The sequence below is a fragment of the Podarcis raffonei genome, chromosome 1, assembly GCF_027172205.1.
Source record: "Podarcis raffonei isolate rPodRaf1 chromosome 1, rPodRaf1.pri, whole genome shotgun sequence".
In the NCBI taxonomy this organism is placed as follows: domain Eukaryota; kingdom Metazoa; phylum Chordata; class Lepidosauria; order Squamata; family Lacertidae; genus Podarcis; species Podarcis raffonei.
The window spans coordinates 43339858-43367362 of NC_070602.1; the positions used below are offsets into that span (position 1 = coordinate 43339858).

At 42.0% G+C, this 27505-nt stretch overlaps 1 protein-coding gene and 1 long non-coding RNA gene across 2 annotated transcripts in view; both read left to right on the forward strand.

Moving 5' to 3' along the window:
* Nucleotides 1-27505, forward strand: part of LOC128411104 (uncharacterized) — a 110413-nt gene that overhangs the window by 48264 nt on the left and 34644 nt on the right. The gene's annotated exons all lie outside the window — the stretch shown is intronic.
* RTF1 (RTF1 homolog, Paf1/RNA polymerase II complex component) lies at nt 3-26504 on the forward strand. Its single transcript, XM_053383043.1, has 18 exons — nt 3-229; nt 7418-7528; nt 7702-7849; nt 9367-9568; nt 11034-11148; nt 11861-11972; nt 14113-14248; nt 14649-14826; nt 17794-17876; nt 18532-18619; nt 18701-18808; nt 19937-20014; nt 20485-20606; nt 20899-20956; nt 22009-22086; nt 22809-22904; nt 23121-23232; nt 23865-26504. Exons 1-18 carry the CDS (start codon nt 155-157, stop codon nt 23969-23971), a joined length of 2007 nt encoding a protein of 668 aa, XP_053239018.1. The 5' UTR covers nt 3-154; the 3' UTR covers nt 23972-26504.

The window sequence follows — 27505 nt, forward strand, 5'->3', positions numbered from 1 at the left end:
GGTGCCCTTTGTGTCCCGGGCTCGCTAGCTGGCGGGCGAGCGGCTGGCTCGGCAAAGGCCCGGCCGCTCCGAGTGTCTCGCCGCTCGCGCCTGCGGGGCCCGCCGTGAGGAGCAGCAGCAGGGGCAGCAGCAGCAGAGCGCCGCCAGCGCCGCCATGGTGAAGCGGAAAGGCCGGGTCCTCGTTGACTCCGAAACCGAGGACAGCGGCAGCGAGGAGAACCTGGACCAGGTGGGTGAGCCGAGCTGGGCCCAGGGCTTCTCTTCGCGCCCGCCCGCCGCCGGGCTCGCTCTCCGTGGGCGGCTGAGGGGAGCCTTCGGGTCTCCGTCCCTCAGCGTCTGCGGGTGCGTCGGCTTCGGCACCTCGGTTAGGGGCAGAGCGAGGCTGGCGTGTGGGGGGCGATGGCGGGAGGGCTCTGGGCACCAAACGTGGGTAAGGAGGAGGCGCAAGGGGGGCGTGGAGCGGGTGGGTGCAAGGCTCCCTCGGAAACAGGCAGTTCCCTGAGGTGCCCTGGAGGGGGAAATAATATCTTAAGGGGAAGGGGTTTTGTTGTTGTTGTTTTCCTCGTCAGTGACGGGACGGACCCCTCCGCCAGGTGATGGGATGGGCAGGCAACGATGCATCTTGCGCCTGTAGCTCGGGGGCGGCTAGCCTTTGGTCCCCCCGGTGTTGCTGAATTCCCGTCAACCCCAGCCAGCGGTCAGGGGCAGTGAGGGTTTTAGTCCTTCATCATCTGGACTAGCCATTGGCTAGCCACCCCCTACTATAGGTTGGGCTCCCACCTAAATAGGACTCCTTTGAAACTCAATGGTGCTTGATGTTTTGAGGGATGGGGAATAGGTAGCCTGGTTTCTGGACCTTTTGCAACAAATCCGTCTTAGTTCGTGTTTCCTGTCACTGAGAAAAGTCTCCCCCTGCAATGTCCGAGGTTCCCAAAGTGAGTGGTTTAGTTCTGACATGCAGCCGGGCAGATGGGGAATTTTGCATAAGGTCTCTCTTAACTTTCCAAGCTTCACAGTCTTCTGTGTTTCATGTTCAGGCTTCCACAGCAAGATCCCTTTTGCCAGATTCTCTCCTTTCTGTGTCTCTCATAATTTTACTAGTCCCCCCACCCCTCTTTTGATACTTCAGCTCTGCTAATAAACATAATATCCATTTTCTCTGGCTTTTGGCAGGGTGCAATCATTTCTGCTTGGTTTAGAGTGCTGGGGTCTGTCTTCCTCTCTATAGGTTTCTGGAAACTGAACATTTAATGTCTCTTTTCTATGTGTCTTGGTGTATGCAAAGTGCACGGATTGTGAAAAGCAAGCTCACCAATACAATTCAGCCTGGCACTGAAACAGTCCAGTTCTTTTATGGGTTCCAAGACTTAGGACAAAATCTATGGGTGTCCTGTCATTTTGGTTGCGTCAGAGACACATGTGGGCATTTCCAGCTTGCATGAACTCTGTTCAAGGTTCAGCCACTCAAGATACAAGTCCTAGTGTGGGGCCCATTCTATCCCAGAGAATCATAGTTCTCAGATCTCCTGGTTTATAGTTGGTTGGCATTGATTTGTCACAGGAGACAATGAAGGAAGTGTATCTATGAGTGTGAAATCAAACTGTTGGAGCATTACAACACTTGCTGTGGCTATAGAGATCAATATGGGAGAGACATGTTTCATTGCAGCTGGGGCAGTGGAAGGCATCCAGTTGTGCTTCTCTCTGGTGTTTCTTCTCTCTGTGCTCCTCCCAGGGGTCATGGTCACTGCTGTGGATACACAAACTGACTGTCTGTCACCAGGCACTGCAGTCATCTGCGAGGGATTCCCATGTGGTGGGGTTGATGTTGCTAGTCTTTATGTCTCGGTTGTAGACATCTTTGCAATGCAGAGTTGGTCTGCCAATGGGCCTAGTGTTTGAAGCCAGCTCCTCATAGAACACATCCTTGGGGATCCTGCCATCTTCTATTCTGTAGACATGATCAAGCAAAAATAGGTGTCGCTGAGACAGCAGTGTGAACATGCTTGGAAAAACACATCTTTGAGACTGTCCTGCCATGTGATGCCCAAAATCTTCTTGATTGTGTTAAGGATCTCCTGTTCCAAGGTTCATCACACCATCCAAGCCTCTTGTGCCTCCAGTTGCACAACTGGTAGTTAAACAGCAACAGCTCTAAGACTTCAAATTTCTAGGTGGTGGACTGGTTCGTACTGTCAAAGCCTTCTATCAGTCCTCCCTAAAAAATATGTAGGAGATACTATGGGTGTTCTGTAGGTGGTGCAAATGCCAATGGGTCCAGCCCAACAATGCCTAGGTACTAGACCGTTTTCCATTCCAGAAACTACCACTACAGTGGTAGCGGGTTACAGACACTTCAGGTTACAGACTCCGCTAACCCAGAAATAGCATAATAACTGACAACAACAACAACAACAACAACACAGTTTAAAAGGCCATTGATTGGCTAAATAGACAAAGAGATGGGAGAAGAGGAAGGTCTTTACCTGGCACCTCAAAAATATGTAACAGAGTCGCCAGGTGAGCCTCTCTGGGGAGAGCATTTCACACGCCCGTTCTTGTACTGCCGCCTTCCAGACATCTCATAGAGGAGCCACATGAAGAAGAGCTTCAGATGATGAGTGCAGGGTCCGAATCAGGTCATATGACAAGAGGCGGTCTTGAGGTATTGCAGTCCTGAGCTGTATAAGGCATTATAGATCAAAACCAGCACTTTGAGGCAAAGCTGACAGGAAAAATCTGAAACCAGCATGAGCAAGTATTCCAAAAGGACTGGAGTAAATTTATACGATATTTGAAAGATTATTGTAAGCAATTAACATCACTAGCAGTGTTGTCTGAAGACTTGTAATGAGAAATTTTCTACCTTTCTATATTTATTTAAATTTCGAGTCATTTCATAATGAGTACAATTAGAATTGGAAAATGTACAAACTGCAATGATATAAAGGTTAATTCTGATAGTCATGAGGCGGGAGGGAAGGAAGTTGATGGCTCTAAGAGCCAGGGTGGTAAAGTGGATAATGATGATGTGAATGTATGTAATTAAATGGAAAATAAGTAAAAATTATATATATAGATATAGATACACACACACCCCAGCACTTTGTATTGGGCCAGGAAACTAATTAGTAGTACTGTCGGGCAGGATCAGTGTAATATGCTCAAACTGTCTTGCCCCAGTGAACAACCAGGCCACTGAATTCTGCACCAACTTAAGTTTCTGAACCATCTTCAGAGGCAACTCCATGTATAGCACGTTGTAGTAATCTAATTTAGAGGTTACCAGAGCATAGATGACAGAAGTTAGGCTATCCCTGTCCAGATAGGGGTGCAGCTGGGCTACCAGCCAAAGCTGATGGAATGCAACTGTGCAGAAGGGTTGTTCTTATATACAATTGTGCAGTTTCCCACAGTGGTTTCATGTCCTTCTGAACATGTCTTTCTTTGTCTTCATTTCTGTTCTTGTTGGAGTACTCGTTTAAATGTTGTTTTTTCTAGTGATAACTACCATGGTCAAACAGTTGATAGGGGCATTTAACTTCTTCTGATTTGGGCCTTGCCATCTACCACAAGAAGATTTACTTAACCCCTTTACTGCATTTTGACCAGAAGAGCACTTCACAATAAGCCTTTATTTTTGGCCATTAACAATTGGAGAATACATTAGTACAGTGGTACCTTGGTACTCAAACGGCTTGGCTCCTGAACAAATCGGCTTTGGTTTACAAACGTTTTTCGGAAGCTGAACGTCTGACGTGGCTTCTGCAGCTTCCGACTGAGTGCAGGAAGCTCCTGCAGCCAATCAGAAGCCGTGCCTTGGTTTTCAAACTGTTTCAGGAATTGAACAGACTCCCAGAATGGATTAAGTTGGAGAACCAAGGTACCACTGTATGAGTAGAGTGTTTACACCTTACATGATTACTGAAGCTGGGTGCTAAGCAATACCTCTGTTAAATTGCTTCAAAACTCGCAGCCTACTTGAACAGATATGGCCATGGACATCTGAATTAACACTATGTAAAGCACTCATTCTTGAATTCATTGGAAATGTACCCTAGGTGTATACACTTAAGCTCTTTGCTTAAACCCAAATAGTTAATATTAGGATTATAGGTGGCTTAGGAAGCTGGAAAGGTAGAAATCAATGTACATTCTTAATGAAAATGTGGCCTTTATGGTACTGTAAATATTAATATCAGGTTTGCTGGTGAAGATGTAAAGTTGAGACACATAGTTTTTAATAGAGATGCACATTTGGAAATACATTTGGGTGCCTTGTGCCAATTTGTAAGCAAAACTGCACAGATGTTGTTGTCTGTGTGTAATGCAGTTGTCTGATTAGCCATGGAAAGGAATAGCTGGTGGCAGTGGAGAGAGCTAAGGTGAGAAAATGGAGAGGAGGCAAAGATTGGATATCTGGAAGTAGTAGAGGAGAACCTAGTAGACTGAAAACTACTATTACTACTAAATAATAATAATAATAATACAACTTTTTTTTGCATAGAGACTGATTTTGAACCTGATACCTGTGAGCAGATTTTCCATCAATTCCTCCTTCCTTGAAAAACTGTGTCCCTGAAAAACTGTTCCAGAGAGTTGGAGCATCTCCCCTTCCTCTTCTCCTTTGGAATTGTCTGGTGGTTCTCAGTCCCTTCCGTAAACAGAAGGAGCCCTTCTATTTATAGAAGGAATGTTGTGGATCCAATATACTGATTTTAACATCTCTAGGAACCTGTAACTAGTGAGGAAACATTTGATATGGTTATTAAAGAAAACCCCAGAATTTGATGAGAAAGAGCAAACACCCAATAAATATTGCTTGATTTTGGTAATCAACATTTCTGGGCCTATTCATCTGTTTTTCTGTATAGGCAGTACTGCTTTTTAGCATTTTTGTTATATAAAACAGTGCTTAAGCATTTTTTGCTGTCCAGTGACTGCTCATTTGTGCACCAAGCCCTACATGGCATTAAGCATATAGTTTGGGTGCTTTTTATTCTAATTTAAATAGCAATTGTGGGGGTGGGGTGGATTGGAGTTGTAGTGGGGGTATATTTTTCAACATATTCCTGTGGTACAATCCTGTTGAAAATCCCCCTTCTCTGGCTGCTGTTTACATCTGGTGGGAAGCTGCCATTGGCATCAATATGTAGTCTGACAGCTGTTACTTTGAAAACAACAGCATGCAACACCATGTGCTTCTGATTTTCTTTCAGAGAAAAGGGAGATATTTTATTTATTCATTGAGAAGCACCCTTCTCCATGCCAAAATTATCACTGTGCTGTTTATGTTTGGGAAAATGTGTATGCAAATAAAGGATTGTGATGTTAACCTTCCAAGTGCTTAATATAAGCCAATGTATCAGATTTTGAGGTTAGTTTCTGCTTGTAGCTTAAATCTAGCATTTAAAAGAGAAATTATGATTTTACTACCAAGTGCTAGAACTTTGTGGGTAATGATGAAACTTCAATATTACCTCACTTCCATTTTGCTCACTTCTATAGTTGCTTGGAAACTGTGGGTCTTTCTAAACTATAATAATTCACAGTCCAATAGACCAATATTAGCCAGAAGAAAATGTGAAGCATCTTTCCTTAGCAGGGGAAATGCCAAATCCTTATGAAGAATTTGCTTTCTTGCATATTAGTACAGTCTTACTAAGACAGTGGTCCAGTTAAGATATTTTGCTACCTGGTTTTTCAGACCATGATTTAGCAATTGGGAGCACACCACAGCACTGCACACTTATTTGCCCACTCCCACCTACATTCTTCCTCCCTCCCACTCTCGTAAGTGTTTACAATGATTTGCCCAGAATACAGTGGTGCCTCGCAAGACGAAATTAATTCGTTCCGCGAGTCTTTTCGTCTTGCGATGTTTTTCGTCTTGCGAAGCACGGTCCATCGCAACTGCGCCTCTTCAAGCGGCTTTAAGAAAAAAGCGAACAAACTCGCAAGATGTTTTCGTCTTGCGAAGCAAGCCCATAGGGAAAATCGTCTAGTGAAGCAACGCAAAAACTGAAAAACCCTTTCGTCTTGCACGTTTTTCGTTTTGCGAGGCATTCGTCTTGCGAGGCACCACTGTAATTTGTTTGAGAACAATTAATGGTTAATGGTGATTGTAGTTCAGAGGTCACAGAAAACTCTTAAGTTATCACTAACCAGGAAAGAGAGGGGGGAGAAAGTGTATGAACCCAGGAAAGGGGGACAATCAAGCCTGCAGGGGAGTTCTGATCACCAAACAAAGTTTGATTATCACATAGCATGACATCTGAACCAAGCCTCTTTGATAACTGAAACACATCTTTTAGGTAGCAGGTTCTACTGAAAATTCAATGTATGTTTTTCACTTCCTGTTTTTTTTTTAATAGCAAACTCACTGACACTTAGAAATCCATCTCCCCTGTAGTGTACCTTGTTCAGTGGAGTGCTCCCAGTGGTTGAAATTGGGATGGCTGGAAGATTTACTTTATACCTCTGGCCTCCTGTGCCAGCCACTGGCCTAGTTAGCATGTCACCCTAAGCCACACCACAGCTTAGTGGCGGGCTTTGGAGCAGAGATTGCAGCTGCTTTGCTTTCCTCTGGCTGAATTAAGTTGCGATTTGGCATAGCATGTTATCAGGTCAGGCACACTTTTTTATTTTCTCTCCCCAAAAAACCCTATCAACTATCAATTAACCACAGGACAGCTCATGGTTAGCCTGGAGAGAGCTAAACCATGAGCCTGGGTTTGCATGACACGCTAAACCAAACCAGGGCTTAGCTCAGCATAGCATCAGAATGACCAAGAAGGAGCAAAGCTGCCTGTCTCATCTCCTAGAGCCCAAACACCTATGTGAAGTAGGCCATTGGGATATGTAGAATTCTGTAGAGATCTGTATAGCTGTTTGACTGTTGAAGTTACATGTATCAAGCCCTCCCATGTAGTAAGTTGTTACTTGGGGGAGCACTCCAATAAGCAAATGTACTAATGTGACTCATGGGTGTGCTTTAAAATGTCTAAGGCAGGGTGGTCCAACACACTGCCTGAGGACTGAATGTGGCCCCTGATACCATTTTAGGTAGCCCTTGGCGACACTTTATGCCCCTCACAGCCCTCGCACTGCCTTTCCAAAGCATTAAAAGTGAACTGCAACACATTTCCTAGAAGTTTATATGGTCGGGCACCTGTGGACTTTACTTAGGAAGGAGTTCAGAGGAGCTGGGTCGCAAAAGAGAAAGCCCTGCTTGTATGCATACGAAGTTTGTTTTTTAATGGTTTGTACAGCGGATTACACCACGTGATAACACTGGTACTTTAAGGGACAGCATATTTGAAGAGTTGATGGAGAAGTGTTATGGTGAAAATTGTGTCTCTAATAGGGCTAGAGTCTTTTCATTTTAAAGGTAACAGTATATTTATTCTCCTACCAGGAGCTTTTATCACTTGCCAAACGGAAACGTGGTGACTCTGAGGAAAAAGAAGCACCTGCTAGTAAGCCTACAGCATCTTCAGATTCTGAGACTTCAGACAGCGATGTAGAGGTAAGCACAAGAATAAGTGGATTGCATCAAATCCGTGTGGATTCTGCAATATAAATCAGTATTATAATCTGGGCTTCTCTTGTAGTTTGTCCTATCTCCTGTAAAATTAACTTGATTGTTTGGGAAAGCCTCAGCCTTGCCACATGATTCTCTTCATTTCTCCTGTGATACAGTGGACAGTCGGAGGTTCTAAAAACAAAAAGAAAGTGAAAACTGGGAAAGCAGAGAAAAAAGGAGCCATGAAGAAACAGATGAACAAAGCAGCCTCATCAGGCAGTTCTGATAAAGAAAGCTCAGCAGAGAGCTCTGCACCTGAAGAGGGTAAGAGGATGTACCATGTCAGTAATGTGGGTGGTTTTCTGTAGGCACTCATTTTCTGTTGGGCTTAGATTGTTTTTCCAGGTCAGATTATTTTTATATTTGCAGTGGGCTATGCTGAAGTACTAAAAGCATATGTAAAACACTGGTGTGCTTGTTTAACATTTCCTATCACTCTAGATATTTAGATGTAAAGGGCAAGAAAGGGACAATGGTTTAAGCCTTCTGTAATAAGATACGTATAATTTTATTTTCCTGGTCTGTTCTAATCATTTCTTCCTCCCTCTACTAATCTAGTGTGGGATTCATCTAATGCAGGCATAGGCAAACTCGGCCTTCCAGATGTTTTGGGACTGCAACTCCCATCATCACTGGCCACTGGTCCTGTTAGCTAGGGATGGTGGGAGTTGTAGTCCCAAAAGAAGAAGAGGAGGAGGAGTTTGGATTTGATATCCTGCTTTATCACTACCCTAAGGAGTCTCAAAGCGGCTAATAATCTCCTTTCCCTTCCCTCCTCACAACAAACACTCTGTGAGGTGAGTGAGGCTGAGAGACTTCAGAGAAGTGTGACTAGCCCAAGGTCACCCAGCAGATGCATGTGGAGGAGCGGGGACGCGAACCCAGTTCACCAGATTACGAGTCTACCTCTCTTAACCACTACACCACACTGACTCTGGAGGGTCGAGTTTGCTTGTGCCTGATCTAATGAGTCTCATTAGTGGAAGCCCTGTGCAAGGATTGGGAGAACCTCCAGAACAGTGTGCAGAGGGGGGCAATATTAAATTCCTCCCCTAGTGTCTTGGACCATTCTTGTGATTGTCTGAGCTATATGCTAATAGTATTCAGCCGCTTGCTATTGTGTATGAGGCCGCTCCTTTATTCTTTGCACTGGAGGTGAGAAATCTGTGGTCCTTCAGGTCTTGTTGGACTCCCATCAGCCTCAAACAGCATGATTAATGGTAAGAGTTGACAAGTTTTTCTTTCCCTTAAGGAATGTGTTTCATTTACCATTGCTGTAGCCTGCTTTGAACCCTTGGAGTAAAACGAATTATACATCTGAATGTGGCTTTGGTATTCTCAGTATTGTAATCTTTCTGACATTCTTAGACCTTTGGGCTGTACCTGTACTTTTTGCCTAAAAGTAACTTTCTTTTACAATCCTGCAACTCCATCCTATGCAGAGGCCCACATACTCTATTAGTTTTACTTTATTAAGGAGTAACAAAAGATATAATAATGTGTATGTATTTTCTCCTGCCATAGTCAAGGTTTGTTAGTGATACTTGCTACTTTCTCACAGATATGTGTGTATTTTAGTGCCACCAGTGTACATGGCATGCTCCAAAGTAGTAAAGGAAAAGACAGGTACCTGCCTGAGGAGCTTAGAATACAAAGTTAGATGGTGATGGGGAGAAGGGGAAGCAATAGTAACAAGGAATGTATGCAGGCAAATGTCCTTGGTCTTTATCTGGAGTTCTGCAGTTGACTCAGCAGAGTGGATTCTTTCTGTTTTGTTTCAGGTGAAGTATCTGACTCTGAAAGCAATAGCTCTTGTTCCAGCTCAGACTCTGATTCATCTTCAGAAGATGAGTTCACTGATGGCTATGGGGAGGACCTCATGGGTGATGAAGAGGACAGAGCTCGGCTAGAACAGATGACAGAAAAGGAGAGGGAGCAGGAGTTGTTTAATCGGATAGAGAAGAGAGAGGTTCTAAAGAGGAGGTGAGGTTTATGATTAAAGGCTAACTTAAATAACAATTCCAGTGCCCTCTACGTATGCAACACGCACCCTCATGTCCGTAATTCTAGTAAACTTGCTAGTTTTCATTTTGGTCAATGCCTACTTGTGCTCAGTATTGGTAGGATACCTGCATATCATTTCCCAGCTGGTTTGGTTTTTTTTAAAAAAAGATACAAATGAGTTAATGCAGATTACAAAATTACCCTTTGCAGGGTGCAAGAAATTGTCAGAATGTGTTGTTTTTGTTTCCTACCTATATTAGATATAGATACACACTACACACGCATATACATATAAAAACACAAACAAATAGTGTCATACCACCAGATCTCCAACCTACTGAAAATTAAATACAGGAAGATGATAGAAAAAATTACACTTCCCTCAATAAAAGTGTTTTTCAATTCTATTTCAAATAATTATATTTAAATGCATTTAGAGAGAATCTGCTTTTGCTAGGAAAAGTAGAAAACGAATTCTACCTGTTTCAGGCCCAACTTCTGACTCTTGAACTGCTAGGAAAAATCAAATAGTCATTTTCTGTAGTTTGCACAGCATAAGTCCTGCACAGCATAGGTCCCGCCAGGTTATTCTTACAGTCTAGTATGGAACCGAACAGCATGGAGAGTTTCAGTTGCAGCATGTGATGCAAATCATTTGCAGAATTTCATTTGCAGCTGTTCAGATTTCAGTTTCAAGCAAAATCCTGGTCAGATAAAGCTTGCAATTTCTAGGCATAACCAAGCAACTTTTGTTCTCACCATTCTAAATCTGACTGCAGGACTGAGCTTCTCATGTATGCAGTTCAAATTCAGTAGGTTCTGAACATAACTTGGTTGTTAGTTTGGTGGATGGCTCTGTACATCTATCTGAACCCTTCCCACTGTCCTAGTCATGCTTTAAAGTGATCAATCCCATGAACTCAAACACTTAGGCTCACCTACCAGCTTCTAGATCTGGTATTTTGCTTTGAAACTGAGCAACAAGTCACCTGATTTTGCCAGTAATTTGCCTAGTCTGTAACAGTAATGGGTGGACATGTTTTTCACCCACCTTTAGTGTAACTATTATTACAGTCTATTCCTGCTTATAATTCTCTTGCTTTAGAGCAGGGTTGGGAAGCCACTATTCAGATTCATCCCATAACTGGAGCTGGGAGAGAGAAGTGGTGATGCTAAAAAAAAAGTTTGTTGAAAGAGACAAAAGATATGTCCCTCTGCATCCAGCTCCTGCCTCACCCACTTTTGGGCTTTAGTAACTGCCATCTCTAGCCCCACTCACCCTCCAATCTATGCTGCTGTCCCCCAGGAAATGGGATTGTTGGCATACAAAAATGGCTTCCCATCCCTTTTTCATCTATTATAATATTTCATCCTCCCTTGACTTCTAATGATGTGTGAAAGCGACTGCAGGTTGTTACTCATTTTTCCCTTGTTTTGAGCCCAGGTTTGAAATAAAAAAGAAATTAAAGACAGCAAAAAAGAAAGAAAAGAAAGAGAAAAAGAAGAAGCAAGAAGAAGAGCAGGAGAAGAAAAAACTCACCCAGATCCAGGAATCCCAGGTAAGAACAGAGCAAGCTCACTTTACCAGGTGATGACAAATGCATAAAACCAGGTGTTTGTGGTGTGAAATTACTCAGATGTTTGTGATGTGAAATCACTCAGATGTTTGTGATGTGAAATCACTTAGATTCCAGTTCATCATGCACCTTCATCCTAACCAAACCAGATTAAATAATGGTCTCAATGAAAACTGAACAGGAGCAATGTATTTTTGTCTTGTCTTCCATTATTCTTTATATAGGTAGCAGTCATTTGGTAAACCATTTCTAGGAAGTATCTGTGTTGTAATGTAGCAAAAAGAAGACTCTTATGGCACTATAAAGGTTAACAGATTTATAATCAATAAATCTGAGGTGCCACTGGACTCCATTTTTGGAAAATCATGTAATCACTTTCTGTTATGCCAATGTGACCAATAACAGAGCTACAGTAGCTTTTCTGCACTTCTGGATGACATATTTGCATGCAGAAATGGTCTGTTTTTATGCCCTCTTCTTCAGATAAGTTAATGAAGTGGTGCAGTATAAAACCTTTTTTAGAATAAATTCCAGGCCAGCTTTAAATGGTCATTACAAACCAAATTTTGCAAATAATCCAGAAGACTTCAAAACACTGTAAAGAGAAGTGATGTGGATGAAAGTGTGTAAGTGTCGTTATTTTGGGGCATGAGCTCTAAGTAGCTATTATAAAGGTTGCTGTGTGTTTCCATAGGTAATGTCACACAATAAAGAGCGACGGTCAAAGCGAGATGAAAAATTGGATAAGAAATCCCAAGCCATGGAAGAACTGAAAGCAGAAAGGGAGAAAAGGAAGAACAGAACAGGTTAGTTCAAAAGCCCATGAAAAGGATCAATTGTGGAGTACATTTCCAGTTAAAGAATGTGGGTGCTCCTTGATGCCCAGGGACTACACCCTTTACAGAGCCTTGATTTCGTTTAACTAACTGTGGAAGGAGGCACAGTTCATTGCTACCACATTCCCACAAATTTCCTGATTACTTTTTATTCAGTGACTTTACAAGCCTTTAAGGGCAGTTAACTTGTATGTTCATAGTAAGTGATAGACTTATGCCCTCAATATCAGGCATAGGCAAACTCGGCCCTCCAGATGTTTTGGGACTACAGCTCCCATCATCCCTAGCTAACAGGACCAGTGGTCAGGGATGATGGGAGTTGTAGTCCCAAAACATCTGTAGGGCCGAGTTTGCCTATGCCTGCTCAATATGAACTAAAAGGCTTCTCCAGTGCTCACTACCAAAGCACCCTGATAATGTAGGGACTAGGCACAAGCTACGCAAAAGTTTTATTCTTTCCTGAATGTCATTGGCTGGGGATACTGTTAATTCTGTTAAGATTTAATTTGTGTTTTGGTCAGGAAATACAGGAAGCTGCCTTTTATGGAGTCATACTACTGATCCATCAAGCCCAGTATCTTCTACATTGGCAGCTTTCAAGGGTTTCAGACAAGGGTCTCTCCCAGTCCTGCCTGGAGATGGTGGGAATTGAACCTGGGGCCTGTGTGGGTTTTTTACTAGAACTAAAGAGCCATGAACCTTAAGAATTAAAAGATTCAGAGCCCAGGAATATTGGGTATCAGAGCTGAACAGACGTCATGGTCCTTCTACTTTTTTGCCTCAAAACTTTCTTTAGTTTATCAGGCAAATTCAGATTGGGTGTGTGGAATCATTTCCTTGCTACTTTTGTTATAAGATTGAGAATCAGAAACCTTTCTTGAGCTGATGCAAATCTTCTAGAGATCAATCTTCTGCCCACTCTTGCATTAGAGCATCTGATTTTGTAAGCTTCCTGCACTTTAAAACGATATCCCAAAAAGGAAGCAATGTTCATTCTTTAACATGGATATAGCCCTTAACTAACTCCTTTTCCCTTAACTAACAACCAAGATGTTGGGGTTTTTATGCATCAGTGACACACACAGTGGAAGTAGACTATTTGACAGTTAATCAGGCTACTCTTTTCAAAGCACATTACTTGGAATTACTTGTATGTGCTATAGATTTGCAGACTTCTAATGTTAACATTTAGGGAAATCCTTATTTTTATTTTATTTCCTCTTAGAGCTTCATCTAATAACCATGATGTAAATGTAAATGCAAATGAAAACTGTTACCCATCTTGTATTGGGATATCTGTCTGGCTCACTTGCACTTTTTTAATTAAGATATTTCTAACACAGCCTTCATCCATGGATCCCACAGTAGGATATATTGCATAGTTATGAAACATCAATTACATAAAAATCAATGTGTTCATGCTGTGTTTTGTCCCTAGCAGCTAAGTTTTTAAAAGGCAATGGGTACAAAACAAATGTTCTTTGTTGATGTTTTGTCTTGCAGCTAATGCTAGAGCAATCATATGTGGGCAGTTCTTCGGATTTAATGGACATCAGTAAATGTATTTCTTTAGCATTCACAAGTGAACATTATACACCTGTGTTGCTTTGAACAGCAGTATGTCCTAATAACAGCTCCTTAATAGTGTCTCATCAGAAGGTGCATAGATGGCAATATATCTACCATCCGTGCTCTGGTATCCACCAACGTTCAGAGTGTGAACACATTTTACTAATTCAGAATTCATATAAAGAGACATGCACATAAACTAATTTTTGTATGATTGTGTTGAAGAGTTTCCCATGTAAATCTAACATGTAATTTATTTCTAAGGTTTATATCCAAGGTACATAATGAAGTAAGATGTGGTAGATGAATAGCAATCTCCTTTACTCAAATGCAGTAATCAGTAAAGCTTAATTTGAGCCAAAAATAATTCAGCCATGCTTAGGCTTGGAACTCAGCTTGGAAGGGGAAAAAAATGTGAATAGGGCTAACGGCATGGGCTTCCTTGAGGCAATACCTGGTTAGAGCCTTACTTATTTTAACTAAAGGAGTCTCTGGTCGAGGAAACTGAACAGAAGAGAATTATGTCATTTTTCCTTTGTAGCTGAGTTGCTTTTAAAGAAGCAGCCATTAAAAACGAGTGAAGTTTACTCAGATGATGAAGAGGAAGAAGAAGACGATAAATCTAGTGAGAAAACTGATCGTTCATCCAGATCTTCATCTTCCGATGAGGAGGAAGAGTAAGTACTGAAGGACTGCTTGAGGGCAGTGAATAAAGCTGTATACCTTTCATAGTATTCTGTGTGGGCTATGCTTGTTTTCATCTTATGAGAGAGCCAGTATGCTGTAGTAGGACTGGGTAAGCCCACTTTCGATATTTAAGGAACACTGGGTAACCTTTAGCCATTCACTACCTGTCAGCCCAATCTACCTCACAAGATTGTTGTGGGGATCAAATAAACTCCTCCCGTCCATTTTTAAAGAACCAGTTAAAATACTTTCTGCAAGGGCTTTGCTGAAGTTTTGTTTAAAGTGAAGGGTTCCATCACTGCAAAAATAAAAATTGAGAACCACTCTGTTAATGTATGGATTTTGTGGCACTCTCATTCTGTTTTAATATTTCCTCCTATGTCATGCTAGGAAAGAAGAAATCCCTCCTAAATCACAACCAGTGTCCTTGCCTGAAGAACTGAATCGGGTTCGATTATCTCGACACAAACTAGAGCGATGGTGTCACATGCCTTTCTTTGCCAAGACGGTCACTGGCTGCTTTGTGCGCATCGGCATAGGAAACCACAATAGCAAACCAGTTTACAGAGTGAGTATATCCTTGATCAAACCCAATTCCTGTTGACACCAGAAGTAGCCAGACACTGTACAAATATATGGTGAAGGGAAAGCGGGTAATTGCACAACAAAATATTAGTTATGAAGCGCTTTTACTTATCCCAACTTGCTGTCCTCTTTTTCTTAATAAATACCAAGATCTATAGAATCCCTTGTTTTACCAGTGGAACAGACAACACTGGCAGAATGCGCTCCCTGATGCAGCTCTCTGTGTACTCCAGAATCTGTTTCAAAAGGTTGGGAGACCCTTCGGAGCAGATGAGGGGAGGTACCAAGGGAGTACAGCAGTGAGAAGAGGAAGGGGAATTTCTCTTGTAGAAATAGAATTCCACTGTTGTGAAATTAGCTGCCACCTGTTACGTCAGGTCCAAATTTAACCATCTGCCAACAGAAGGTTTTTGATTCCGGAGAGGAATGCAGCTGATAACAATGAAAATGTGTATTATTGCATACCCTGGTGCTCTGGAGCATCCGCTGACCTGCTGAGGGAAGGGGGATTTAGCAAAAGTCCTCATCTCCGTTCCATTGGTGGGAGAATCTTCTGAACAGAACTTCTAAGGCAGCCTTTCTCAACCTGTGGATCCCCAGATGTTGTTGAACTACAACTCCCATCACCCCTAGCTAGCAAGGCCAGAGCTCAGGGATGATGGGATGACTAGGAACAATTATTGATCCAAGCCATTGTAATTTAAATGTTGCCATTATACTTTGTTTATGAGATAAGGCCTTATTTCTTCAAAAACAAAGAACACCATTGCAGATGTGCCAGTAGGCATGGCATTTTGGTTTTTAAAAAAAATATATTTATTAAAGTTTTCATATTTAATACAAAAGAAAAAGAATCAAAAAGGAAAAAGCAAAAAAGTTTAAAAACACATAAAGTTCACAATACTTATTTTTCAATAACATATTTCCCTGACCTCCTCATACCTCCCTTTCTTGTATTCCAATTCAAATTGTTAATTCAGCAAATCCTTATCCGTAATTTTTAACCTATTTCTATACTTAAGTTAACATATTATTATTTTACTTTTTCTCCTTCATCCATTTCCTCAATTTATTTTTGCTAACCTTATTTTCATTTAATTTAGTTCATTTAAAAAAACACACACCAATTTTACCTTATCCAAACTTAAACATCAATACTTATACATCAATACTCATTCTTAAGACATTTTTTCTAAAGTCGACCCAAATTCCCTTCCACGAATTTCCCAATTCTCATACACATAACACAAACAAAATAAAAACAGAACAAATTATAATTATGTACCCTTTGGATTCCCAAACTCCACCCCCCCCTTTCCCGGTTTCAGTCCCCAACAAATGTCCATCAGTCTTAATCTACTATTAGCCTGGAGATCTCACATCCGAGGCTCTTGATTCTCTCTCAATTCCTCTCTGCCGGTTTTTTTGATAGTCCTTGAACACCAAATCTCGGCGAAGCTCTGGCCCTACAGGATCCATGTTTCTTCCAGCCAGACCTCCATACTTAAAAGTGGCGCCCAAACCTTGTTTCTTACTCCTTTCAAGTCCAAATGTCCCCAAAGCTCCAACTTCCACCTTAAGCAAATTTGTAATCCTTAGGTCTTCAGATCTCCACATAAGAGGATCTCTCCATTTTTCAATCTCCAATTCAGGCCAGATTTTCCACATCAAATTTTTATTTTCCTTTATTGCCATCATGTCAGGCCTCAAGCTCTCCTTCGTCATCTGTAAAATTACAGCTCCTCCTTCCTTTTCTTCAGGGACAACATATGTCTCCTTCTCCAAATTCTCAAAGCTCTCAAGTTTCTCTTTTTGTCCAGCTGAATAGACTTCCTGATTCAAATCCTTACCAGATTCAATGATGTTGTTTACAGTTGAGTCCAGAGTTGTAACATTTGTAGCCAAAACATCAATTTGGCCTTGTAACTTTCTCAAGAGAACAAAGACTCTGTCCAATTCAGCCTGAATTTTCCCTCCTCCAGCCATTCTTGTAATGTCCCAAAACCCCCTCTAGAGGGATTTTGGTTCCTTGATAATCATTCCAGTTCAAATCCAAAAGTTAAGTTAGTTTGTATCAGCTCTTCCTTATTTTCAACAAATTGTAACGAAATTGTAACAAATATAACCAGCAGAAGCAACAGAAACAAAGTTCTCTTTTTCCGTCTTGACAGCTAATTTGACAGCTGTCAAACTCTTCAATACCTCATCAACAGGCTCTCTCGCGGAACACTCCCGGGTCCGGGAGGGTGGCACTTCAGCTCCCAAAATTAGCTCTTTATCCTCCAGTAAGATTTCTTATACTGCCAAACCGTGAAATTAAAGTCTTTTACCAAAAAAGGAAAGGAAAGGTTCTCTCGACCTTAGTTAGCAGGTCCTTGCTTTAAGTTGTTTACAAGGAGGGGAGGCAGACTTCCTGTTTACACCTTCCCCGACCGTGCCTAATTCATAAAAATTTTCTTTACAATTCCAATTTCCGTACTACTCACGGGTTGTTACTTTAAGGTCCAATTGCTCACAAGAAGAAGTCAGCGCTCTCCGACCATGGCAGTGCGGCTTCACTCCACAGGAGAAGCAGTCGACTCTCAGCACTGTGCCGCTCACCCCGTCCCCCGTTCCGAAGCCTTTAAAAAGGCTCCTTCGCAGGTCGGGGGGGCGCAAATGGTGCCCGCCGAGTCACCACGCTCACAGGCTTTACCGCCTGTGATTTTTGAGGGTCCCCGCGTCGCCGCAGCGGCAAGACCCGATCCTGCGGAGCCGATTCCCTCCGGAGCTCAGGGAATCCACCATTAGTCGATGGCGCTAACCCGGAAGTCAACGGCATGGCATTTTGTTCCAGCTCCATCTAGACGCTCCTTCTTAAGTCTGCCTCCTCTTGACTCCTTTCCCCCACGGTTAGAAAAAGTATGTATGGAAGTACTCATCCTTTTTCACTTTATCTTTATTTATATAGGTGGCAGAAATAACAGGTGTTGTAGAAACTGCAAAGGTTTATCAGCTTGGAGGTACCAGGACAAACAAAGGGTTGCAGTTAAGGTAAGACCTACTCCATCATTTTGAGAGCATGGTATATGAGAGGTGAATGCCAGAATACGTCTATCCTTGAGTAGTAGGAAGCTGATAAATTGCTGTCAGGGGATTGAGCACAAAGGAGTTTATCCAACGAAGTTGTTCCATTTGCACCAGGACTTCCTCATGCGCAACAGAATTTACAGGACGCTCCCACTGAAGGACTGGAGGGGAGGCAATTTTTGCCTATTCCTTCTTTCCCCTGTGCTCTATGAAATACTTTTCCAGAGGCTTCAGGGACCCTCAAAGTGTGTGGGAGGTGGCTTGAGGAGCAAAAGGGAAATCTGTGAAAATTACCTCCTCCATCAGGACCTTCTGCTGGATTTCAGGCCTTCCCAATATTTTCCTTAGAGATACGAAAAAAATGGAGTGTCCAAACAAACATTTGAGTGAAACTGAGTGAATATATGCTATGTTATTCATACCAACATTTCCCCCTTCACCATTGCCAGCAAATTTATAATGTGTCTTCCTGTAGCAAAGATAGAGTTGGCGTAACATAGTCACTATACAGAGGTATACTTAGTAGCCAGCTATAAATGCACTTTATATCTGTCTCCTGCTGCCCTGCCCTTGGGAAGGTGCTGTGGAATGATGGCTCCTTTTTTCCTTCTCTGTGCAGGCATGGCAGTGACCAGCGTGTGTTCCGCTTAGAATTTGTCTCCAATCAAGAATTCACAGAGAGTGAGTTCATGAAGTGGAAGGAAGCTGTAAGTATTTCCATTTTTCCAAACAGGAGTGTTGAATGGTGGATGAAGTACTCTGACGCTATTTCTCTTCTTAACATCTAGATGTTTTCTGCCGGGATGCAGCTACCAACACTAGATGAGATAAACAAGAAGGACATGTCTATCAAAGAAGCCCTCAACTATAAATTCAATGACCAGGACATTGAAGAGGTAAATGAAGAAAATGTACTTTTGAGCTGAACCCATACAATTGAAGGTTCACAATGGAAAGGTAGGTGAGCTCTTAGATGTTCTCAGGTGCCAGATTCTAGTTCTGTAAAGATAAGATGAGTTAGACTTCCTGTTCATGTTGGGAAAGACATCGTATTGGAAAAGACTGTTTATATTGGGAATGGGAAACCTGTGGCCGCCCAGATTTTGTTGGACTCACATCAGCCCAAAGCAGCAGCACCAGTGGTCAGGGATGATGAGAGCTGCAGCCCAAAAATGTCTGGAGGTCTATGGATTCCCTATCTCTGGTTCTTATCCTATTTTAGTGTTGTTGGCATATCACAGTTACTCTACTTACTTCAGATTTGCAAAAGTTAGATCACAGCAGAAGTAGGACTTGTATTCTGTTGTGAGTAAGGCGCTAAAGACTAGGTTTGTAAGGGAGGAGGAGAGATGGGTTGTTGTTTTTTAGCATCTGCCCACAGGAGAAATTAGCTGGGCTCTGCAGTACTTACTGTATTTTTTGCTCTATAAGACACACTTTTTCCCTCCTAAAAAGTAAGGGGAAATGTGTGTGCATCTTATGGAGCAAATGCAGGCTGCGCAGTATTCCAGAAGCCAGAACAGCGAGAGGGATCACTGTGCAGTGCTCCCTCTCGCCGTTCTAGCATCTGGCTTAGCCCCGCGCAGCCTCTTCTGGGCAGGGGGAGCCTTCATCCCGCTGCCCTGAAGAGGCTGCACGCCCATGGCTTCTGGGATTCAGAATATTTTTTTTCTTGTTTCCTCCTCCAAAAACTAGGTGCATCTTATAGAGCGAAAAATACGGTACCACCCGTAATCATGTAACAACAAAGATAGACTGCAGTTACTCTTGATAGATTATTGTGGGCTAGTGGACATGCAGCCAGTGTGTTAACATGATGGAATAAATTTTAAAATGCTTCTTTACTGTTCTTGTACCATGTAAATACAGGCTAGGAACAAAAGTTTCAAGAGGCCAGTGAGTGATGTAGGACCTTAGCCTGGCTTGTCAGGGCTTGAATAGAGCCAGAACAGCTTTTTCATAACTAACCATCAGTTAGCCCACCTTTCATAATGTCCCCCCCCCCGCCCCTTGTGCATTTGTAGATTGTAAAAGAGAAAGAAAGGTTCCGGAAAGCACCACCAAACTATGCCATGAAGAAAACACAGCTACTAAAAGAGAAGGTAAAATATGGTGACACTGGGAAATGGCCCCTAAAACAATTTCTTTCAAGATTAAGGCTGCCTTGAGTGCTGGTATTTTCAATATTAGGGGATTTTGAATGTTTTATGTAGTTTTTCAATTTCATTGTTATGCCTGGGAAAATGACAATAAAGATATCGTATATCATAATATATATTTCAGTAATATTGCTTAACTTGTTTCCTGAGGGGGGGAAACCAGTATCCCATTTATTGCTGAGAATCCTTTGTAAAGATTGACACAACTTGTTCAAATTTGATAAGTGCACTAACTGTTGCTTCTCTTGCCTTGAGTCAGATCCCTGTTGATCCTGAAATATAATATGTTATTAAGAAAGAAAGCACACAACCAGTTGAACTAACAACATAATAACCTCATGGTTTTTAATCAATTCACATAGCTGATGCTACAACAGTGGTTCATTCTTAACAAATAATTATTTTTATTAAAGGCCATGGCAGAAGACATGGGAGATCAGGACAGAGCAAAACAGATTCAAGACCAGCTTAATGAGTTAGAGGAGAGAGCAGAGGCCTTGGATCGCCAGCGAACGAAAAATATTTCAGCCATCAGGTTGGTACTAATATTTAATAATAGACAAGGAAACAGAAAACCAGTAGTACTGCTTTTGTGACCAGTATTTGGTCACTGCTGTTATCTCAGAGTGAACTTGTTAATTTTCCATCTGGACAGAATCTGCTACTTTTCAGGGTTCAGAATTTATCTCTCATTTCAGCCATTTCAAAAAGAAATAGAAAGTGACTTCTAGAAAAATAGCTTGTTGAGATCCTGAATTTCAGAGTTCCTTTCTAATACGTGAGGTAAGTGAAATACATACACCTTTTCTTTTTCTTTCGTTTTGCAGTTACATCAATCAGAGGAATCGAGAATGGAACATTGTGGAATCTGAAAAGGCTCTAGTGGTGAGTGATGTTGATAGTGCAAAGAAGGCAAAATATATTGTCATGGGAAAGGTGGCTCTCTGAACAGTGGCATAGCGTGGGGGGTGCAGGGGGGGCCGGCCGCACTGGGCGCAACATCTGGGGGTTAGGGTTAGGGGGCACAAATCCACGGGTTAGGGGGCGCAAATCCATGGGTTAGGGGGCGCAAATTACTTGCCTTGCCCCGGGTGCTGACAACCCACGCTACGTCCCTGTCTCTGAACTCTCTGCTGCTTTTTACGACGACGTATAATTTTCTGGACAGCCTTACCATATTGCCATTTAGTATCAAGCAATAACATGCAACTATACTTGAGTGGCACTGTTGTGATAAAGTAACTTAAAGCCTGCCTGCTGAAAAGGTCCAGTCCATTTATCAAAGCAGGAGCATGAGAAAAATAGCATTTGATGGAGGCTGACTTTCCCTGTCTGGGATGATGAAAGGGCTACAGCGACCATTGGCTTTTAGTGCCACTATATAACTGTGGTTTGAAACTGTCTCAACCAGGAAAGCTTTATGATTGTTAAGAGCCTAGGGTAGGGGAAAACCTATTGATAGAAGACAAGGGAAATGGTTAGCACTCTAGTTTGTAGTCGCACCCTCCATAGGCATGTTTTCTCACCCTTCCCAATCCTGTACGTATATATGGTAAATGAGGAAGAAAATGTTTTCCCCAACATACTCACTTGGGACTCCTACATATGGAAGGTGTCTTCCACTTGTTCTTAAACCTTCCATTTGTGAATTGCTCAAGCAGTATCGTCACCTGCAGTCCTACTTTAGCTTTCTGATAAGTTGTGGGGTGGACAAATTGTTCTCATTATGAACCTAAGAGGAGCCCTGCTGATCTGACTAAAGGCCCACCTAGTCCAGTATCCTATTTTCTAGCAGCCAAAAACATGCCTGTGGGTTCCCCAAAAGCAGGACACAGGGACAGTAGCCCTCTCCTTGTTTCCGAGGAGCTGCATTTGGAGATACGCTGGGGAAAGTATAAGGTAAGTCAGGACTGCATATTTCATATTTCTCTCTGCAGGCTGAAAGCCACAGTATGAAAAACCAACAGATGGATCCCTTTACTCGGCGGCAGTGTAAGCCCACAATAGTCTCCAACGTAAGTAAAATGCAGAGATTTGACAGCAATCGGGAGCAGAGCAAGCTATTCACATATTGGGGGGGTGTATGGAGAGAGAGAGAGAGAGAGAGAGAGAGAGAGAGAGAGAGAGAGAGGATCTAGATGCGGCAACGTGAGGTGTGGATCACTGAAAATGTATCTAGAAGAAGGCAGCACTATAGTCTATTGCCCCCTGCACAGGAGAACAGTATATTCATTTCCTGTTTCCGCAGAGTGCTGTATTGGTGTGCAAATCCCATTTTTATAGCTGAAGCAGAGTATTTCTGTCATGCATGGAAAATCACTGAAACCATTTGGAAAGATAGTGTATACGTTTCTAACTATACGTTTATTGAGCTGTGGGATATGGGTACATGGGATATATTAAGGGTTGGGATTCAGCTAATGAGTCCTCTCAGTGGAAGCCCCGCTCAGACACTTCCACTTGTACAATGAGGTTTCCCCCTCCCTCTGTGCACACCCTACCCCCTGAAATTGGTTTTGGGAGGTCGGGGAAACCCCCCATAACAGTGTTGAGGAATGAGGTTTGTTCCATTCCATTCCACAAGCTAAAATGCTTGTGCTGATAAGAAGAGTATTATCTTTAATTCCTCCCTTTATATACATACTTGTTTCTGTATGAAGAGAGAAATGTTAACCTATAAATGGTCAAGTCCATTGTTCAACCTGACATTAAATTTCTTCCTTTGTCTTTGTCACAGTCTAGAGATCCTGCTGTCCAAGCTGCTATTCTTGCCCAACTTAATGCAAAATACGGATCAGGTGTATTGCCAGATGCTCCAAAGGACATGAGCAAGGCAAGTTCCCTCAACTTTTTGCTGTTGCATACGCTTCTGTCATGTAATCCTTACCTTTGGAATTGCCACCATGTGAAATAGTCACATTTTAAACCTCAAGCTGCGTCTAAGAATAGAACGGGGTCTACAATGGAACCTTTCAGACACTATAGCCAATAAAGCATGGTTGGGTAACCTTCTGTGTTACTTGATATTAAAAGATGTCTCTTGTTTCAGAGTCAGGGAAAAGACAAAGATATGAATTCAAAAACTGCCAGTGACCTCTCAGAGGATCTCTTCAAAGTGCATGATTTTGATGTGAAGATTGATCTCCAGGTTCCCAGCTCAGGTAGGTGTGCCTGTCCCTCAGGGAATGAAAGGTAAAGGTGGTAGAAAAGGAAAAGAGTTTTAGGTGCCACCTTGCAAAAAAATAAATAAATAGCCAGGTGGTTTTTCAAAAAGCCAAAGCACGTGAATGGAAAATACACAAATTTTGTGCATCCCAGCAGAAACTACGAGCAGCCATAACTTTGAAAAAGTGAACTTCTGTTACTAGAGCTGTTCTTTTTCTGGTTAATGTAGCTTAAAGAACCAGAAACTTCAAAAAGTGCAGCTTCTATTTAGACTGAGGAGCTGGTTTAAAGTTGAGAGAAGCCACCATTGGTTTAGTGTCACCACTGCCCTCATAGATCCTGCTGGATTTACTGCTTTTCTTTGCCACGGCATCTGAGGAGGGGTCTGCTGTACTGTAGGAACTGGAAGTTTCTTAGGTCTGTCTTTTGCTCAGTGTCTCGGGGGCAGGCAGAACTCTTTTTTTTTTTTTTTTACTTACGTTACACTGCTGGCACCACATTAATAATCATGGCTATCCCCTGCAGAAAGCTTGCAGAGTTAATGCACTCCCTTGAGCCTGATTGTTTGAAGAGAGCCATGCACCTTGCTGAGTTACACACCTAGTATGTGTGCCTTATTTCCCAACAGAGTCCAAAACACTGGCTATCACCTCCAAGGCTCCCCCAGCAAAAGATGGCGCCCCCCGGCGATCACTGAACCTGGAGGACTACAAGAAAAGGCGGGGGCTTATTTGAGCAAACCCCACTCTCTGCTGCTTCTGATCCTGCATGCTACATGATATCCCGCCCTTTATTTTCTTCCCTCCCTCTTCAGTTTGCCCTTCGGGGTTGGAGCAGCAACAGAGCTGGGAAGAGACTCTTTAAAATTGCCAGCCATCTGTAATATAAATCATTGACTCTTTACTGTATAGACCTCCATTTCTTGCCCTTTTCTGCCACCCACAAATATGGATCCATGCTATTTTTAGTTTTGTTTTGTTTGTTAATACAGCTATTTGGAGTTGGCTGTATGTATTCAGTGTTAACCTGGAGTCTGGATTTCTGCAGGAATCTGTTGGTGGCAGAAGCAGTGTTAGCACTTGGCTGTCTCAACCACCACAAGCAAGGAAAATTAAACCGTGGCACAAGACCTCTTGTGAAGGTCGCCTGCACTTTTTTCCTCGTCTTCTCTTCCCTTGCTCCTAGCCGTGGAGAAGGGCATATTTTACGAACTGGTTTAGGTTGAAAGTGTACATTTTTGTGGGGGGTGGGTGGGTTGTGTGAATTTTTTTCAGATAGTTTTTTTAAAAATCGATTTTCACCTGCAGTAAATTTGTATCTGTCATGGTTCTTTAAATCTGTCTTGAATTTTTACCAGCTATATTTGAGCATCCTCAACAGCAGGGGCAATTTAATAAATGTGATTTTATTTTATTATTTTATTGTTTTTTACAAACAGGGAGCCTGGCTGACAATAGCTCTGTAACTTCACACTGTTCCTTCACACAGACTTAGAAAAACCCCTTCCCTCATCTTCCCCCCAGTCACTGTCTTTGTAAAGCAGTAGTACATGTGCCCTTGAATTTCCTGCTACAGGTAGGTGGGGCAGTTTTATTGTTCCTGGCTGCTACTTGGATCTCTTCCCCACCCAGCCCAAAAATCCCACAACAAACCATGTAACCTTTCGATCTTTCATTTTGCACCCTTACCAAATTGCCTTTTATAGCCAGAAGTATTTTTTTCATTTGCCTCCCGTTTTTATTTTATTTTATATTTTAATCTTGTTCTGCAGAATGGAAAGCGTACAGTAAAAAATTGAAAATATAAGAGGGCAGTTAATTTGACCTATATGTAACTGGTACAACGTGTGCAGCTGAACTCCAGCACAAGGATTGTATGTACGGAATGTCTGAATAGGAAAAAGATGACTGCTTGATAATCACTCAGGTGTAAAGATCAAAGTGTAAATAAATGACATTTTATCAAAGAGCTCTTCAAAATGAACTACCATGGATTATACTGAACTAAGACTGTGCATACATTGATGAACGTTAGTGATCTGTCGGATCATGCCAGTGCCAGTGCTGGAAAAGTGCCCTAAATAAGGATACTTTCCTGAAGCTGGATTAAAAGGAGAAATCCAAACACACGTGAAGCATTCTTAAGCAGGCCCAGGAAATGTTTGCTCACATCAGAAGAGAAGTTTGAGTCTTGTGGCTGTGATCTGGGGAATCCTTATTGATGCTTTAATCTATTTCCTCTTTGATTCCTTATTTAAGATTAGGGAGACACACACCTGTGTAAAACCTGATGAAATGAAGAGGAGGAACACACAGTCCTCCTCCCGAAGTGGTTCTCGTCAAGTTGTGTAAACTTAGTGACTTTATTTACTACATAGTCCATAGCTTCGCAGACTATTGTGTAAATATGTAATCATTCTGTTTTTCTGCCTTTTTTCTAGCTACTTTTCTCAAGCGCTTGTGGACTCTTTTATTGACATACATGCTTCTAACTTTTTTTTTTAAAGTGGATTTCTAGAATCTGCCAATGTATGTTTGGGGAGCCATTATGATATGCTATGTAGATATGCATCTCTATCACTCGGATTTCTTTGTCAGCAACATTATCCGTAGTAGCCAGTCTCCCTGATACCAACATTTCTGATATAGAGAGATAGTAAGTCCAAAACTCTTTAACAGAGTTCTGATCGCCCACCAATATTTGCAAAGCTATGGCATAGGAGCAAGGAAAGAGCCGGCAAATGTTAAACTAACGTTCTTATGATCCCTCCTAATTATCATGGCAGTCTGCAGCAGAAATGCACTTCCTGACGTTGGGCTTCATAATCAGAGTACGGAAGGCCTCCCTAAGTTGTAAATAATGCATCAGTTTATCCTTTCCAATTGGGTTACAGGAGTTGATCAAATAAAACACTGTGGAACTTTTAGGACACAAGTGAATAAGGTCGCCATCCTCATGTATCCCCTCCTTACCAAACTTAGAAGAGGTTCTCCTTTCACACAGGTAATGGACGATTCCTTGTCACCTTGTGTTTTTTTCACTTGAGAATAATGCATTGAGGGAGTAATATTTTTTTCTGGGATAGCTATGGAACTAATTGTGTATGAAGGTGTAATGTTTTCTCCTCTTTTAAGTGCATGTGACAGTGAGTGGCGACAACACAGGCTCATTGGGAGGGATGGGTTTATTTGCTTTAATTCATTGTCTCGGCAGCATTCGTTACAAATGTATAGACTTCTATAAATAAACTTTGGTTGGTTTTAATAAAGCTGCTCTTGTTTCATCCTTTGCTGTAAGGTGCTCGGCAGACCTTGAGCAACACAACTCAGGAGTCCAGACTACTCGTCATATAGTTACCGCAAAGCTTTTCAAATCCACTTTGAGCTTTGTCTCTGGTTGAGTATAAAATAAATCATTGTACTACTTCTGAGGTTATTTTGACAGAGAGCAGTTGAGATTAGATGGAAAGGCTTGCTTGGAGTTCTGTTTCAGAACCACAAACAGATGCAATTCCTATTGAAGGAAGGGCAAGATTAAAATGTAGTTAAAGTAAATCCCTGGATGCGCCTTACATTTCTCTCTGAATTCTGGCCTTGTAAGCTGTGGTGTTCATTCATTCATTTTAAAAAAATGTATCTTGTAAAAATCTTTCAGGATAGCTAATGGTTCACTTGTCACAGCCATGGTCAGAAGCAAACTGGCTTACCACAAACAGGCATGCTGTGGCATGCCAGTGTGTAGACACAAGTTGTAGAGAACAGCTAAGGCAAGTACCTTACAATCACTTGATAAAAAAAATCAATGCAACAAGTAAAACAAGTTAAATTCAAAGTCCTAGCAAAGCAGCAGCAGCATTATACTGGGCCTGTGAAAAATAGGCATATTAGTGTTGCTCTCTACTGCAGCTTCTCATAACACACTTCAAATGGGATTATTGTCATATAGAGGCTTTCAGCAGCAGCCTTGCTAGCTGCCGTCAGTCGGGGGCCTGTCCTTCCAGGCCAGGTGGAAGGGACCCACACAGGAAGCAGAGACCATGTCTTGAACACCTCACAGGCAAACTATCTCTTATTGGATACTTTATTCAGAAGTATTAGGTAAAAACAACAACCACACACCCGCCATTTCCTTGAAATGACCTGGAAATTGCTCAATTTATATACCATACACACAAGTCATGCTCAAATGAAAAAGCAAGTGCCTGCACAGATTTGCTTGCTTGCACTTCTGCCCCAGAGCATTAAATTGCTAATTGTGTCAATGTGCAGG

Excerpts from the sequence above, each read along its gene's own strand:
- RTF1 (XM_053383043.1), top strand. The coding sequence starts at position 155 with ATGGTGAAGCGGAAAGGCCGGGTCCTCGTTGACTCCGAAACCGAGGAC. Across the intron at positions 18,809-19,936 it reads ATGACCAGGACATTGAAGAG|ATTGTAAAAGAGAAAGAAAG; the intron begins GTAAATGAAGAA and ends GTGCATTTGTAG. Across the intron at positions 22,087-22,808 it reads AGCCCACAATAGTCTCCAAC|TCTAGAGATCCTGCTGTCCA; the intron begins GTAAGTAAAATG and ends TCTTTGTCACAG.